The sequence below is a fragment of the Tachypleus tridentatus genome, chromosome 3, assembly GCF_004210375.1.
Source record: "Tachypleus tridentatus isolate NWPU-2018 chromosome 3, ASM421037v1, whole genome shotgun sequence".
NCBI classification, from domain to species: domain Eukaryota; kingdom Metazoa; phylum Arthropoda; class Merostomata; order Xiphosura; family Limulidae; genus Tachypleus; species Tachypleus tridentatus.
In genome coordinates this window covers 18,987,642-19,002,226 of record NC_134827.1, presented here as the reverse complement: position 1 = coordinate 19,002,226, position 14,585 = coordinate 18,987,642, and the positions used below count along the sequence as shown (strand labels likewise).

The 14,585-nt window shown below is 29.4% G+C and overlaps 1 protein-coding gene across 11 annotated transcripts in view; it reads right to left on the bottom strand.

Annotated features, from left to right (window-relative positions):
- Positions 1 to 314: 314 nt before the first annotated feature.
- Positions 315 to 14,585, bottom strand: part of LOC143246477 (5'-AMP-activated protein kinase subunit gamma-1-like) — a 190,939-nt gene continuing 176,668 nt past the window's right edge. For all 11 annotated transcript variants that reach the window (XM_076493273.1, XM_076493272.1, XM_076493274.1 and 8 more), the window contains 11 exons: positions 14,323 to 14,370; positions 11,204 to 11,262; positions 10,277 to 10,322; positions 8,781 to 8,832; positions 8,309 to 8,435; positions 7,553 to 7,633; positions 7,198 to 7,320; positions 6,744 to 6,815; positions 4,236 to 4,310; positions 3,677 to 3,770; positions 315 to 3,360 (listed from right to left, as the gene is read on the bottom strand). In XM_076493273.1, coding sequence (XP_076349388.1) covers positions 3,212 to 3,360; positions 3,677 to 3,770; positions 4,236 to 4,310; positions 6,744 to 6,815; positions 7,198 to 7,320; positions 7,553 to 7,633; positions 8,309 to 8,435; positions 8,781 to 8,832; positions 10,277 to 10,322; positions 11,204 to 11,262; positions 14,323 to 14,370 — 926 coding nt within the window. In that variant the 3' untranslated portion in view covers positions 315 to 3,211. The remainder of the gene's footprint in view (positions 3,361 to 3,676; positions 3,771 to 4,235; positions 4,311 to 6,743; positions 6,816 to 7,197; positions 7,321 to 7,552; positions 7,634 to 8,308; positions 8,436 to 8,780; positions 8,833 to 10,276; positions 10,323 to 11,203; positions 11,263 to 14,322; positions 14,371 to 14,585) is intronic.

The window sequence follows — 14,585 nt, the reverse complement described above, 5'->3', positions numbered from 1 at the left end:
GAATGTGTAGTCTAAGTTTCATCTTATTGTCTCTTGTAAATATTGTTGTAATGGTTTTGTCACAACAACAATGGAGACAGTAGTTTGTTCTAAAGGTAGATGGAATCTGCAACACTGTTCTTTTTCAATATGGAGTTGCTGTAAGGAGTTGCTCATAACTTTATTATTCTGTAGGATATCAGTAAGAAGTCAACAGATCAAGTTATCTTTTCAAACGTACTTCTACTTCTGGAAATCAAAGCATCAACTGAAGGGAACAATGTAACAACTTTATGTTGCATTATATACACACACAAAATATTCAAGATGCACAATGACTGTCTAGGTTCTTTTTATTTAAATTCTCTGAAAAGTTGATGGATTACAATGATTCAACAAACAAAAACTTGAATAACAAAACTTTACCATACAAGTAAAGGCAACTTTTTTCATTTACCTTCTTATTTTTGAGCAAAATACAGATGATAAATGAAAAACAAATTTCAACAAACAGTTTGCACTAGAAATAATGTTTAGATACTTTTGTACTTCGATTTTTGAACATTGGTACATGTTACAAACATCAACTCTTTTTGCTGGAATGAATAAAGTGTACAAATGCATGCTTGTAGGTTTTTTGTTTTCTTTTTTCTTAAATGAAACCTCAAACCTAAAACATGTTTATTACACTTCAGTTAGAGTATGCCTTGTTAACATGATAAAGTAACATAGAGATCTAAGTACAGTGAAGAATTAATATTTACATTAAAATCGTATAGTCAGTCCTGATCTATCAGTGACCACAAAATTATACCAAATGATATTTAAACAAACATGCTAGTGCCACCAACCAGGAAGAATTTTAAGAAACAAGGTATACAGATTTACTGGTTCTTAGTTTGAATTAAAATTGAGATGTAAATAATAATTTCTGAACAAATAAGTGATGTATAGTAACTCCATGATTTCAAATAAATATTTTCTTATATTTTATATATGCAGGGTAAACATGACTAAGTGCAGAATGTTTTTAGGCTTATGTAGAAATAACTTCTTTTAAAATTTAACAAAATAATTCACTTGCCATTAAAACCTATTTTTAACATTATTTTTAAATAATAAGATAATGAAAAATTAACCATAAAAATTTCATAAAGATAAGATTAGATTTAAACAAAATAATGGCAAATTATATTCGTTATATTTTCTAGTACACACAAGATGTCAGTATGTTACAATGGTTTTTCTTACAACTAAACAGTTTCACAAGGAGAAAGCAAACTTAGTAGTGAAAAGAAGCCATAAAACTTTACTTCATAATGAGATATGGATTTGTTTATTTATTGATAAACACAAAGTTACATAATGGGCTATTTGTGCTCTGTCCAAAGTGACCATCAAAACCAGGTTTTTAGTGTTAAAAGTTCTCTGGCTTCCTGGTGGGCACTATTAAAAATATAACCCATTATACTACACCTTTGTGCCAAACCTAAAACAAATCAATGAAATAGTCACTTACATTTTCTTTAATCAACTACCTAGGGGAATGTTTCCAAAAGGATTAATTACAGCACACAAGTCTGTTGTAGGTGAACTGGCAGAGAGTACCACGAAAAAATATTAAACTCTTCTTAAAATGAAACACATTAATAGAGTAATAAATCTCAACATGATAATCAACTAAAAAAGAAATTGCTGCCTGCTTTTTAAGTATTTATAAAGAAAAAACTTGTGAAACAAAGACATGACATATATAAGCAAAAACAGACTAACTCTGACCAATAATGAAACTATGCAGCATGTAACTGACAGTTCTTATACATACTAAATAATTACAAGTAGAAAAGGGGCCAAGGATAATATACAAAATATTCACTTGATTGATAAATAATTTTTGCAGTTTAATAAACTAACAAGAGTATGACAAGAAACTGACAACTAGAACATCTAGAATGGGAAAATTTGCTTGTCAGTAAATTAACTACAATGTATCAATATATTCATAACAAACTTCAGGAGCTTAGCCAGATATGATGTCAATATGAAGAAACATAATTATTAATGAGTCAAATAGAACCTGCAGGTAAAAATAATATCAAAGCAAAAGATAAGCAAAAAAATTATCTTTTAAACAATTAGATAGTGTTGTCAAACTAATGAGTAAAATTACTTAAGTATGTGTCATTTAGCTGCAGTTTTACATAAGATAAAAACATTTACTTTATCAAAATTATTTTTTTTTCTTAAACAATTTATGTACTAATTTGCTATGTACTTCCTTAGAGTATCATAAGTAAATATACAGTATGTGTGTATAACATTTACAAGTATTTAACATTTTTATTTCATAAAATTATCAATAACAAGACAATATTCAGAGAAAACTCAAACTACCATTTAACTTGAATCCCAATTTAATCATTTTTAACTCCTTCATATAAACAATAAGAAAAGCTCAGGCTACAACCAAAAAGTAAAGAATCTTACATGCACAAAAAGAAGAATAGTTGATCAGCATTGTTCCCTTGATGTCACACATGAAAACCTTACAACATTAAACTAGCCACTATTTTAAAAAAAATCACATTTAATTTTGTAAAGCTTGCCGAGAACACTTAAACTTAGTACTATCAATGTTTTTGTTCCACACTCCGCAATATTACTCATCCTTACTATGGACCAATTTACAAACAAACCTTTTTTTTTTCCTTTTCAAATGGCAATAAGTATATTTACACAACATTTGTACATGACTGAAACTACATAATTTTAGAATATTCTGAATATTTTCAGTTAGATGCTTGAAGTAAACATTTTATGGTACATGAGACAACAATGTCTAGCTATCTTTTTATGGTAATGGAAATGTAAAGAACTATTGTATATTAATTTTCTTAATCTTAAATTGTATTCAAAAACATGTTTGGTTTTCATATTAAACATTTTTATGCTGATCTACCAAATACAATCCATAAATATCTTTCAATACACAGTTTGTGGCAGTGAGAATCTCTGCTTACATATTTCTTGTAACCACTAAATCATGATCCACTGTTAGCCATTTCTCCTTCAGTACTAGACTTGGTGTCAGAGTTATTATAAAGCTCAGATTTATTATTAATAAAAAGCAAGGATCACTATATAGTGTGGTTTAAGATTAGCAAAGCACTTTTAATGACCACAGTGATGACATATCATCTCTACAACTCAACTCTGAAATAGCTTGGACTATTCATTCCCCTTCATTATGAATGTGTTCCTCTTTTATGGTTACTTCTTGTTGTGGGTCTTCATTAAGTGTTACTTCATGTTGTGGGTCTTCATTATGGGTTACTTCTTCTTGTAGGTCCTCTTTATCTGCTACTTTAGGATATTCTTCACCTGTCACCAAAAAGCACCAAAAAATACTTAATAAAACCACATATTAGTTACCTCTTAAATAAAACTGTCCAATCAAATAAATGTAGATTCTTGTCATAAAACTAATTTTTCTTATTTAATGAAAGTTCTCATAGATTAAAGTGAGTTTTGAATTTGTGCCTAAACACAAGAGATAGGTAAAACAAGAAAAAATCTCCAGAGGAAAAAACTACATACAGAGATAATTCAATTTGTAAATATTCAGTTTTATTTAATCGTCATGTTTATCTCATGCTGCATAATAACTGAAGATCATATATCAGTTTCCATGACTTACCTGCTGGCCTTAAGACAAGGAATTTCAAAATGTCAGAAAGAGATACAACTCCAACAACATGGTCATCATCATCCACCATCACTAGTCGATGAACCTTTTAAAATTAATAAAATAAAAAGTTGTCTAAATGAAGTCTGTTTACACATTCACATTTAACTTGTACAACATTAGTAAAATAAAACCTCCAGAATGGTATAGACATTAATCCGGTGGCATTTAACTCACTTGATGGAAATGCAAAATAGTATTGAAGACATAACATGCACTCATAATAAAATTGTAGGGTGATATTCTAGGAAGAATTTAGCTCAAAATTAGTAACAGAACTGTACATTGGATTTTGAACATATGTCATACATAATATAAAACTGTAGGATAATATTATAAACATAAGCTCCCAATACTTAACTAATACACAATAAAAGAATTCCACAGTGTAATTCTAGATGTTTGCAGTTAACTAGAAACTAACATAGAATACCAGTTCTCTAAAAACCGTGGTACAAAGTTATTCATTATAGAACATTATAAGGAATTATTCAAAATAATGTTTCCTCACCTCAGCTTTGACCAGTGTCTCCAATACATAACCCAGTGTATCATCAGCTTTACATTTCAATACTCCTTCAAACCACTGAAAACCATCAGAAGAATAAACTTTCAAAATGTTAACTAAGAAATAAAAAAACACATACAAGGGCTGTTCAAAAAATACGCAGACTGACGTCATAAAACAAAATGTACTTTATTTAGAAGTTACAGGTCTGGGACCCCTTCAAAGTTCTCTCCTCCCCAACGCACACACTTATCCCAACGGTGTTTCCACTTGTTGAAACAGTCCTGGTACGATTCTTTTGTAATGTCCTCCAGCTCCTTCGTCGCATTTGCCTTAATCTCGGGAATCATCTCAAATCTTCTTCCTTTCAAGGGTCTTTTGAGTTTGGGGAACAAGAAAAAATCGCAAGGAGCAAGATCAGGTGAGTAGGGGAGGGGGGGGTGGGGTGGGGTGAGGAAGAACAGTGATCAGTGTTTGACCAAAACTCACGAGTTCTGAGGGCTGAATTTTGCAGCAACGCGGTGCATCTTCAATTTTTCAGTCAAAATCTCATAACAAGATCCAACTGATATCCCACACTCTTCAGCAAGCTCCCTGACAGTCAGAGGTCGATTTGCCTGCACCAGGATGTTGATTTTTTGTGTGGGTCATCAGTTGACGTGGAAGGACGTCCAGGATGCTCATCATCTTCCATGGACTGTCAACCATCTTTAAAACGTTCATGCCACTTGAAACATGCCGTACGCTGTTAAGCATAGCAAACGTTTCAGTCGCAGATTTTCCAAGTTTAACACAAAATTTCACAGCAAGTCGTTGCTCCTTCAGGTCATTCATTCTGAAATCCGCCAAACGAAAAAAATCGCACTTCACTTAAAACCGCGTAGCTAATACACAAATGAAGATATCTGCAATCAGGAAATGGTGTCGTAATCAGCTGGTCTGTGCGAACCTAGCGACACCAAGCGGATTCCCCTGGAACCAACTGGAGCCGCGCAATTCAAACAGTCTGCGTATTTTTTGAACAGACCTCGTATAGCATACAGATGCTACACTTTCAAAACTAAAAATGTATTTATTCACTGATTTGCTTCACTAAAACAAACTACATATACAATTTTATTGGGACTATGAATTCCACAAGTACAAAATGATACAAAATTACCTAAATTAAAACTTAAAATTTTGTTACAATATATATATTTAAATATATGTGATGTGGTCCATGAATATTCTCAGTTGTGAACACTTTTGTACTACTTATAAATGCACATTTTCAAATAAAACAAAGGCAAAATAATAATACTAGGCAGGTCATAACAAATTTGTTTTTTTTCAATTGATAGTTCCATCAGATGGTACTGGTTGTAATATTTAAAATTATTTTTTATAATATTTCTAATTAAACTGCACTCATGAAATTCATTTTTCTTATTACATGTTATGACTATCTGGTGTTTTAATTTATAATGTTAAATGTTTCTATTCATTTTGATATACAGGATTATTTTCACAAAGTTTCATATTACTTTTTTAAAATATTTTAGTTTTGATCTACATGAACTTATAATCAGCAGTTATTAATAGTCATAGAGTGGGGCATGACAGACCAAGTAATATATGCTGAGAAACAAAGGTTGTCAAAGAAAATTTATGCTACTTAATGAGTACCCCCATTGGGTCAGTAGTAAGTTTATGGACATATAACACTAAAATGTGGGGTTCAGTTCCTTGCAGTGAAGAGAATGCAAGTAGCCCACTGTGTTTCTTTTCACTATGAAAACATCCACAACAACTGTTTAAGAAAATATGATGTTAATCTTTCAAAATTTAAAAAAAAAGTGAACTCAAAAATTAATTTCAGAAATATGTGAAAAAGGTAATAAAGTTCTAAAAATATTGGAAGGAATAGCCTACTTGTTCGACCATTCACCTATGTCATTACCAATTCAACACTTTGCATTTCTATTTTATTGTGTAATCTATTTTTTTTTTCTTACATTAAGTATAATTAAATGGTACTGATGTTTATTTCAATACAAAATTATGCTAAGACTTGTGATAAAGTGTTAGTGGTAAAGCCAAAAGCTTTGCCTTTATGTTCTATGTTCTAATACATTAGGTGCCTACTCATGTGGCTTTTCCTTGTGCAACAGTTTTTTACATGCTTTTTTTGTCAATATATTCTTAAGATATTAGTAACATTTAAATTAATGAGAATTGTTTCAACATTTCCATAAATTCTTCTTTGAGTATGCAATTTGAACAGAAACATTTGATACTGTACAAAAAGCCTCCAAGAATGTTACTAAAAATACAAACAGAAATTTATTAAATAATTATATTTTTTAATTTCTAGAGAATTTAAAACACACAATTAAATTGTTTTTTAAATGGGATGAATTGGTTAAAATTGGAGCACACATCCAATGACCTGGATGAATTAACTTTTTAGTAAATGAATAAAAAACTAATTTAAAAAAACATTCCACTATGAGATTTTACCCACTGTACCTGATCTCGGTGTTCTAGTGCTTTCTTTACTGTAATGTCTAGGTTATTGTAGGCTTTCTCAGCTGCAAGATGCTAAAAGAAATAACTAAACTAGAATACACTTGTCCATCAAATGTTACAAACTTAAGTATCCTCAATGACTCTCTTACCACTTACTTTTATTACTTGTGTACTGAATTGATGTGACTAATAATTTAAATGGATAATTTAAATAATTTGATTATCTTTGTAAATATTAAAGTTACTTACATGTTTATATATGAAAAGTTGTTGTAATAAAATTATTATACTATATTCAACAATAATGTAAAATTTTGTTTCATTTTGCAATAAAGCTAACATTTCTTTTAAAAAAATTACCTCAGACTAAACACCTTGAATAAATTATAAGTATTGCAGTTGAAACACAAAAATAAACAAGGCTCCCAAAAATAAAAATATATTGTGCACTTACAATAACATCAAACTTAGCATAGATGTCCACCACTTTGTTCTGTTCATTAATGATTGGTAAAGCTGACACTCTTCTCTCTATGAACTGGTTGAGTACAGTGATCAAAGGAGTATCTTCTTTTGCCTTAAAAAAAAAAAAAAATTTCTATCTCATGTATTAGACAGCGTCAAACCTGAAACTCTTTTGGTCTTAATTAATTAAAAGTCATAATTCATTAAATTGAATAAATCAATATTTTCTTATAAAAACCTTATGTAAAAAAACTGAAACTAACAAGGGTTTAAAAACCTTCATAGAGCAAGAAACAAGAACAAAATCTGATTACAACACCAGTTATAAGTTACAAGAAACTTACTGTCGCTATCTTGTCAAAAGTACCCACTTGAAGTTCTTGCAAAGTTTGGTTGAGGTAACTCGGTTTAGGAAGCTCAGAAAACTGAAATATATATTAAACTTCGTTTACAATATGGTACCTATTAGGACTAACACAATATCAACAAAAAAACTATAATATTCATATTACTACTAGACCTATGGGCTTGACATAATTATTGCATTGCTCTCGTTAGTTCACATCATCCTCACAAAAAGTTTCTCTATTCCCGATATGTTTATAAATAAATATATACATCTTGTACAAAGAAGATTATATTAAGTAATGTCTTTATAAAATTTAAGAATATTCTGTACTCAGGTATTATATTAGAATCATCTTTTATTTTTATGATTTGAAAGACTTGTATTAAAATAATATTTAATTTGAACTATATACTACAGTTAATTGCCATGTTCAAGTTTTGCTTTTAGACTTGTAATCCAATGTGGTATTCTTTTTGATTAAAAAACGTTTATATTCTAACATGTTATATTTCATGACTTACAGGAAATAAACACTATCTGTTTTCACTATTAATAGAATTTAGACAAAGAGTCAGACAAGCAACAGGCAAAGGAAAACTTCAGATAGAACTCAAATGTTTGTTTTCATCATATGCAATTTTTTTTATTGATTACTGTGTGTGTGTTTTTATTTCAAATTACACAATTTTTAAAACTTAACAACTGAATTATTCAGCTTGTAAATGTACAAGTGAATATTGTGTTTACTTACATACAGAAAGAGAAACTTAAGAATCCTTTTGTGAGTCAAAATGAACAATGCATTTCCAGTTTGAGGGTCAATAACTGGGAGTCGATGAATCTTTCCATGAATTAACTGCTTAATAGCTTCATACAAACTGAAAATTTAATAAAATTTTGTTAAACATATTTTGCAATGTAATTATACCTGGTTTATCAGATTATGGCCACATGCTATTTTTCACATGTAGTTTATGTTAATTAGAATTATAATATTTAGATTTCACAGTAAAAGGTATGTTTGACACAACTTAATAATGAATAAAATAAAACCTTTTGATGAAACACTGAATTTTGACTAAAAGGCACACAATTTCTGGGAATATTTTGTTATATATAAATATACAAGCAATGCTGTTAAGTTCCATCAACTGGTTGCTATAATAAAACTATTAAATACAGTGAAAATTTATTTCAACTTGAATGTGTATTCAGTAACAAACCTTGCATCTGGTCCAATACTAACAAATGGCTTTACTTTCTCTTTGAGGACACCTAAGAAAATATAAATCATAAGCTTTTCCAATAACATTCAAACATATAACAACACTCACTCAAATATATATAGATATATTTATATAATATTAGCTATATGTTGTATAGTTTAGTTGAATATATCAAGCTTTCTGGAAATATAATATTACTTAGTTACTGGGCCTCTTGTCTAACAACAGGAAAAATTTAGGTGAATAATTTAAGTCTTACTTCCACTAAGTGCCTCAAAAAAAAACAAAAAAACCAGGGCATACTGACCCACTTCATAATGTCTCTCTCAGTGCTAAGCATTCATTTTGTGGTTGAATTTGTATTTGAAAAAAGTTTTTCATTTATTTATTTTTTCCTTCTTTACAAAATTAAAACTAATTATATTTCATGTGACGATTGGTTACATTGTATAAAATTCACAATATTGTTCCTTTAGACACAATCTGCATTTTATTCAAATATAAAATAAGCACTGAATATAAGCTTAGTAAAGAAATCATTGATAATCCTAGTTGTCACCTTAAAGTCATTATGGATAATGCCTGCAGTACTAGTTCCCAATGCATTTAAACTTATGTTTTAATGATTACTCATTAACTCTATATTTATGCATTTAGTCATTTGAACATGAAGTAATCACTGAAAAGTTTTAAAATTTTATTTATAGAAATGATAAATTCAGTGTTGGATTCTGCTCAGATTTCAATATTTTTACTTGTATACAAAATGGCAGTTTTATTAACAGTTACAGATTTGTAGTTCTTTCTGACCACTACTGGTTTCCTGAAAGACATTCTCAGTCCTGGTCAATAAACAAGTTATGCTTTCAAAAACCCTATCTAGTCAAGTTATTCACTAAATTTTTATATCCAAAAAAGCTTTAAACCTTTAATAGTGTCACAGTTATCATGAAAAATTAAAGAACTAATACTGGTCAACTTAAAACTTCTGACAGGTTTCCACAGAGGAAAACAAATAATAATAATTATTACTTTTATTTCAAAAACAAAACTACTAAAAGTAAAGGTGTTGTCACTTACTTTAGTAAGCAGGCTTTGCTTTTCACACCTTCTCCATTAAGCATAGCATGTTAACAGATTACAGTTTCTGAATATATAAATGAAAACTATCTAGCCCCATGTTGAAAAACATTTTAAATTTTACTTAATTTAACTCGTACTGCACTACCTTTTAATTAAGGAAGTCTACTATTATGCATAAAGATTCCCTTATTTATATATAAAATATGTGGAGATGACAAAACACAGTACCCTAATAAAAACCCTATTTAGCAGAATCTGATAATCAGCATTTAGTTGCTTCATAATATTGTTTATATTTCAGTTCTATTCTCATCATGATGCCGTCACTATAACCTAACACGAATCTGTTACACTAAATATTTTACTCTTTTTTTAATTAAAGTATACACTGAAAACTACACAATACCCACTTCTCCATGTCTCTAGTTTGTGCTCTTCTAATTCCTCTATTCTCACCTATTAAAAATTAAAATTCAAGTTAAAATCTCAAGCCAAACTTTAAATATGACAAAAAAGAAAAGGTATACTGAAACTGATTTAATTTCAAAATAAATTCTTATTATTTCAAAAGCTAAATTAATTACAATTACATTCTCCCATTTCTGTTTATAAAATAATCTTTTTGTTAATCCACAATTTGAAGCTAGTACTTGAAACTTTTTGTTTTCAGTAGATACTTGTGTGGAAATAAGTTATTTTTTTCTTCTGATGCATAATCATTACACATATTATCATACATATATGACATTACATACAAATAGCTTCTACTAACAACAAGTTACAAATTTCCTATTTACATTTTATGCAATTATCATGTTTATGCTTAAACCATAGTGCATGATGTAACTCAATATTCACATGATATTGGATGTAAAAGGTATTTATTGTTGACTTGTTTGTGATGTACAGCAATGTTACTTATTGTAGTCATGTGACATAAACATAGGCTGAGCTGTGTTACATATATATACTTCACTTCACTGCAAAGTTAGTAAAAGAGTTTCTGTTACTACCTCTCATGCAGACAATGTTAGACAGGTGCCAGTCTACCGGTGCCCAATTGGACTTGCTACCCACCATGTAAATATCACTTACTCAATGATTATCAAATGTCTTGGCAAGTTGTCTTTATTTGTTAATAATCAGTCCTCAAGATTACTTCGTATCTTTACTGAGCTATTTGAGGCTATTTTAAGTGACCTGGCTGCAACATTATACAACAAGGTCATCACTCACTTCCAAAATTTTGTTTTCAACACTAAAAGAAAATAACCAACTGGTAACATCTAATCACAGTTACTGTAGACTTAAAATAAAAATATTAACCAAGCACTCACCAAAGGAGACTTATAGTAAGTCCTGAGAATGTGGATAAAGTCTGTGATGGTTAATATACCTAAAAAGCAATAAAAAATTCAATGTAACTCAACAGTACAAATTGAGAAAATGCTACAAAACTGCAAGCTTTATATTCAATGACTTATCAGCTGACAAAGGCATATTATTTATTTTTTTAGTGTTAACCCTTAACTAACACAACACACATGCTTACAATAAATGTAGACAATTCTAATAACAAAGTTGAACCAAAGCTTTAAAGATTAAACCTATCATCCATTCTTAGAAAAATAACTGGTTTGAAGAACATCAAATACAATACCATGAGATTAAAATCTTACACAATTTTCTTAAGATCAATGAATTTGGCAAACTTAAATTAAAGGCTACAATTACTAAATATGATCACAGGTACAAAAAGTTATTCCTCATTTAAAACAAAAAATAAGTAGGTTGAAAGTGTATAGTCTGGGTAAATATGAACTTTAAGTACAAAAAGATACAAAGCTTTTATCTTATTATACATCGACTTCAAAATGGCTTGGATCAAACCCTAATTATAAAAATTACAAAACAACAGAAATAATGCTTTCAAGTTAATTATAAATATAATCAGTTAAGTAAATATATGGGTAAGACACAGCCTGGTCTGCAAATTTAGACAAGATGTTCACTTCCAAAGAAAAGTTAACAAAACTTGTATCCCTGAAGCCTGATGATAAGGTCTCCTAAAAACTGGTATGTTTTATTTTGTGTGTCCAATGGACCTATAAATGTTATTTTGAAAATTTCTTTGAAAAATAACAACAAATATATTTTACAATTTAAGAACTTACATCATTCCATTAACTCTTGGATAAGAAAGTTGCAGACATGCAATAATCCATCATTTCTGGTTTTGTTTGATTTATCTCGTTACGTTGATAGTGCTAGTATTAATATTCAAGTCCCCACCAGTGGTACAGCAATATGTCTGGACTTATACTGCTAGAAATTGGTTTTCAGTACTTGTGGATGGTATAACACAGATAGTTCTTTGTGTAGCTTTGTACTTAATAACAAACAAAACATTCAAAGTAACTGTAAATAATTTATAGTCAACTAAACATGTCAATACAAAACAGTTTTATAATAAATATCACAGTCTTCCGAATGTATTTTGTATTTTTCATTCAAATTTAAATTTAATAGTACCAATAAAGAAATACATATTAAAATACCTAATTCTGAGGCAGTAAATAAATGAATAATAATTCAACACCTAAACATGGCTGCAAAATTTTTTTTTTTTATGATTAATTAAAGGGTATGTACATTAAAACATGTTGTTCCATCTAAACTATTTTTTCACATTTATGTAACCAAAGTTCCCTATTTACACCACAACTCTCCTTGTTTAGAACAATCAGATGGAAAATGATGTTAAGAAAATTGTTTTCAATAAAATTCTGAAATAGAACCTAATTTCCAATAAATCTCCTGTTTTGTTTCATCAAGATTCATTACAATGCTTTTCTCCTATTTGTTTCAGAAACTTTAATATTTTTGTCAAGCACAATAGAAAACTGAAAGAAGCAACAAAACTGCTGGAGTTATTTCTGTTTACATAGTTTGCTTATTACACCTAAACTATAAATACTTGCTGAGCCTTTCCAAAAATAAAAATGACAAAAGTTTTGTTTTATCCTAATGTTATGCATCTCTATAACAGGTCTGCAAAATTTCTTTCATCAACTTTGTCAATACTTGATTATAGAGCAATATGAAGATTTCCAGAAAACGTAAAAATTTTCAGTTCCCCAATATTTCTCCAGCAATAAAAGAAAATAATGGTGTGCAAGTATTCTTTAGTTTGGTGGTTTAGATGAAAAGAGGAAGATTAAGTAAACATAATTTTGTTAAGTTTGATCATCAAAAACATAAAATCTGCTTTAAATCTAATGAGGGAAGCAAGTGTAAACAGTAAACTCTTGCAACTCAAGTACCTAGCAGCCACAGCAGTGTTTCCTTACTTCATCTCTCGTAAAGTTTATTACATATATTAATCCTTGTCAGAACAGTATGAATCAATTACTTCAGTCTACCTCTACTTAGCTTCCACTTCTTTTTCTCATAAATAAATATTTTTTATTGAAAGCATCCCATATCAACAGTGAATAAAAACAAGGAAATTGATTAATAATAAGAATAAAAAAATCAGGTGTCGCTGTTACTTCTAACTCTATCTCGCATCTTTTTCCATCTTACAAATAACATACTTTCCAACCCTGCGTAATATCTTGATAATGTGTGAAATATAAGTGATATCCACATCTGCATATTACTTTCTTATACATGTTGCTTGCCTTTAAAGGTCTAGTTAAGTAATAATTATTACAGAATAAGTGTCTTCAGTTGATGTGACACACAACAATACGTGAAATCCAATTAAATATGTTTAAACAAAATTAAAAGCCAAGGTTGTGCTTCTCAGTGACATCTGACAAACACAGCTACTTAAACAACTTATCATTACTCAATTTAAATTCTGCTTGATCTCTTATCTACCTAAGACTAATCATTGAGTTCAGCCAAACAAAATAAGATGAAGTAAATTATAAGCTATAATTACAGACACTTTTCAAAATCAATAAAAGTAAAATACAGATACCTTTATGTTAGAAACTTTCCATTTTTTAACAGCCCCAAATGTAATTTCCTGTTTACTCTGTTTCAGAATGAAGTACTTACTTACTTACCCCATAATTCTTATAGAAATGTAATAAATCTCTCAACAACTAATTTAAAAAGTTCCATTTCACTGAATTAGATGATACTAGCTAATGTTGATACTCAGAGATCTACATCTTCCCTACTTTTATCTACAGAAAAATCTTGGAAAGTTGACTACAGTTGCTATAGAGGTTTGCTTCAGATTTTTTTGAGGTTAAAAGTTTTCATCTAATAGTCTTGTCCAACTTATAATTAAAAGAAAAAATTCAGTTTAATTCTGTAGCATTTATTCTGTCAAACATTTTGTCAGAATGGTCACTATGTTATTCTCAGGTACACTGATAACATTCAGATAAGGATACAGTTGTCATCTAAATTTTTCATATTGAAAATTGAAGATATTTACCAATATATTCTTGATTAATGCTGTCCCAAAGTGGTGCAGCTCTGACTCCTAGAAATGAAGAAAACACTCAACTTCTATACTCATCATAAATATTTGGTATAACTTACAAATATGAAATAATACCCACTTTAAGTCTCAGTCTATGCTTATATTGTACAGACAATTAATTATGTTTTTGTAAAAGTAATTCTAAATACATCTGAGAACTTCACTGGATTACATTGTTTGTTGAATGAAAATGAAATGATGTTTAAGACATCAAT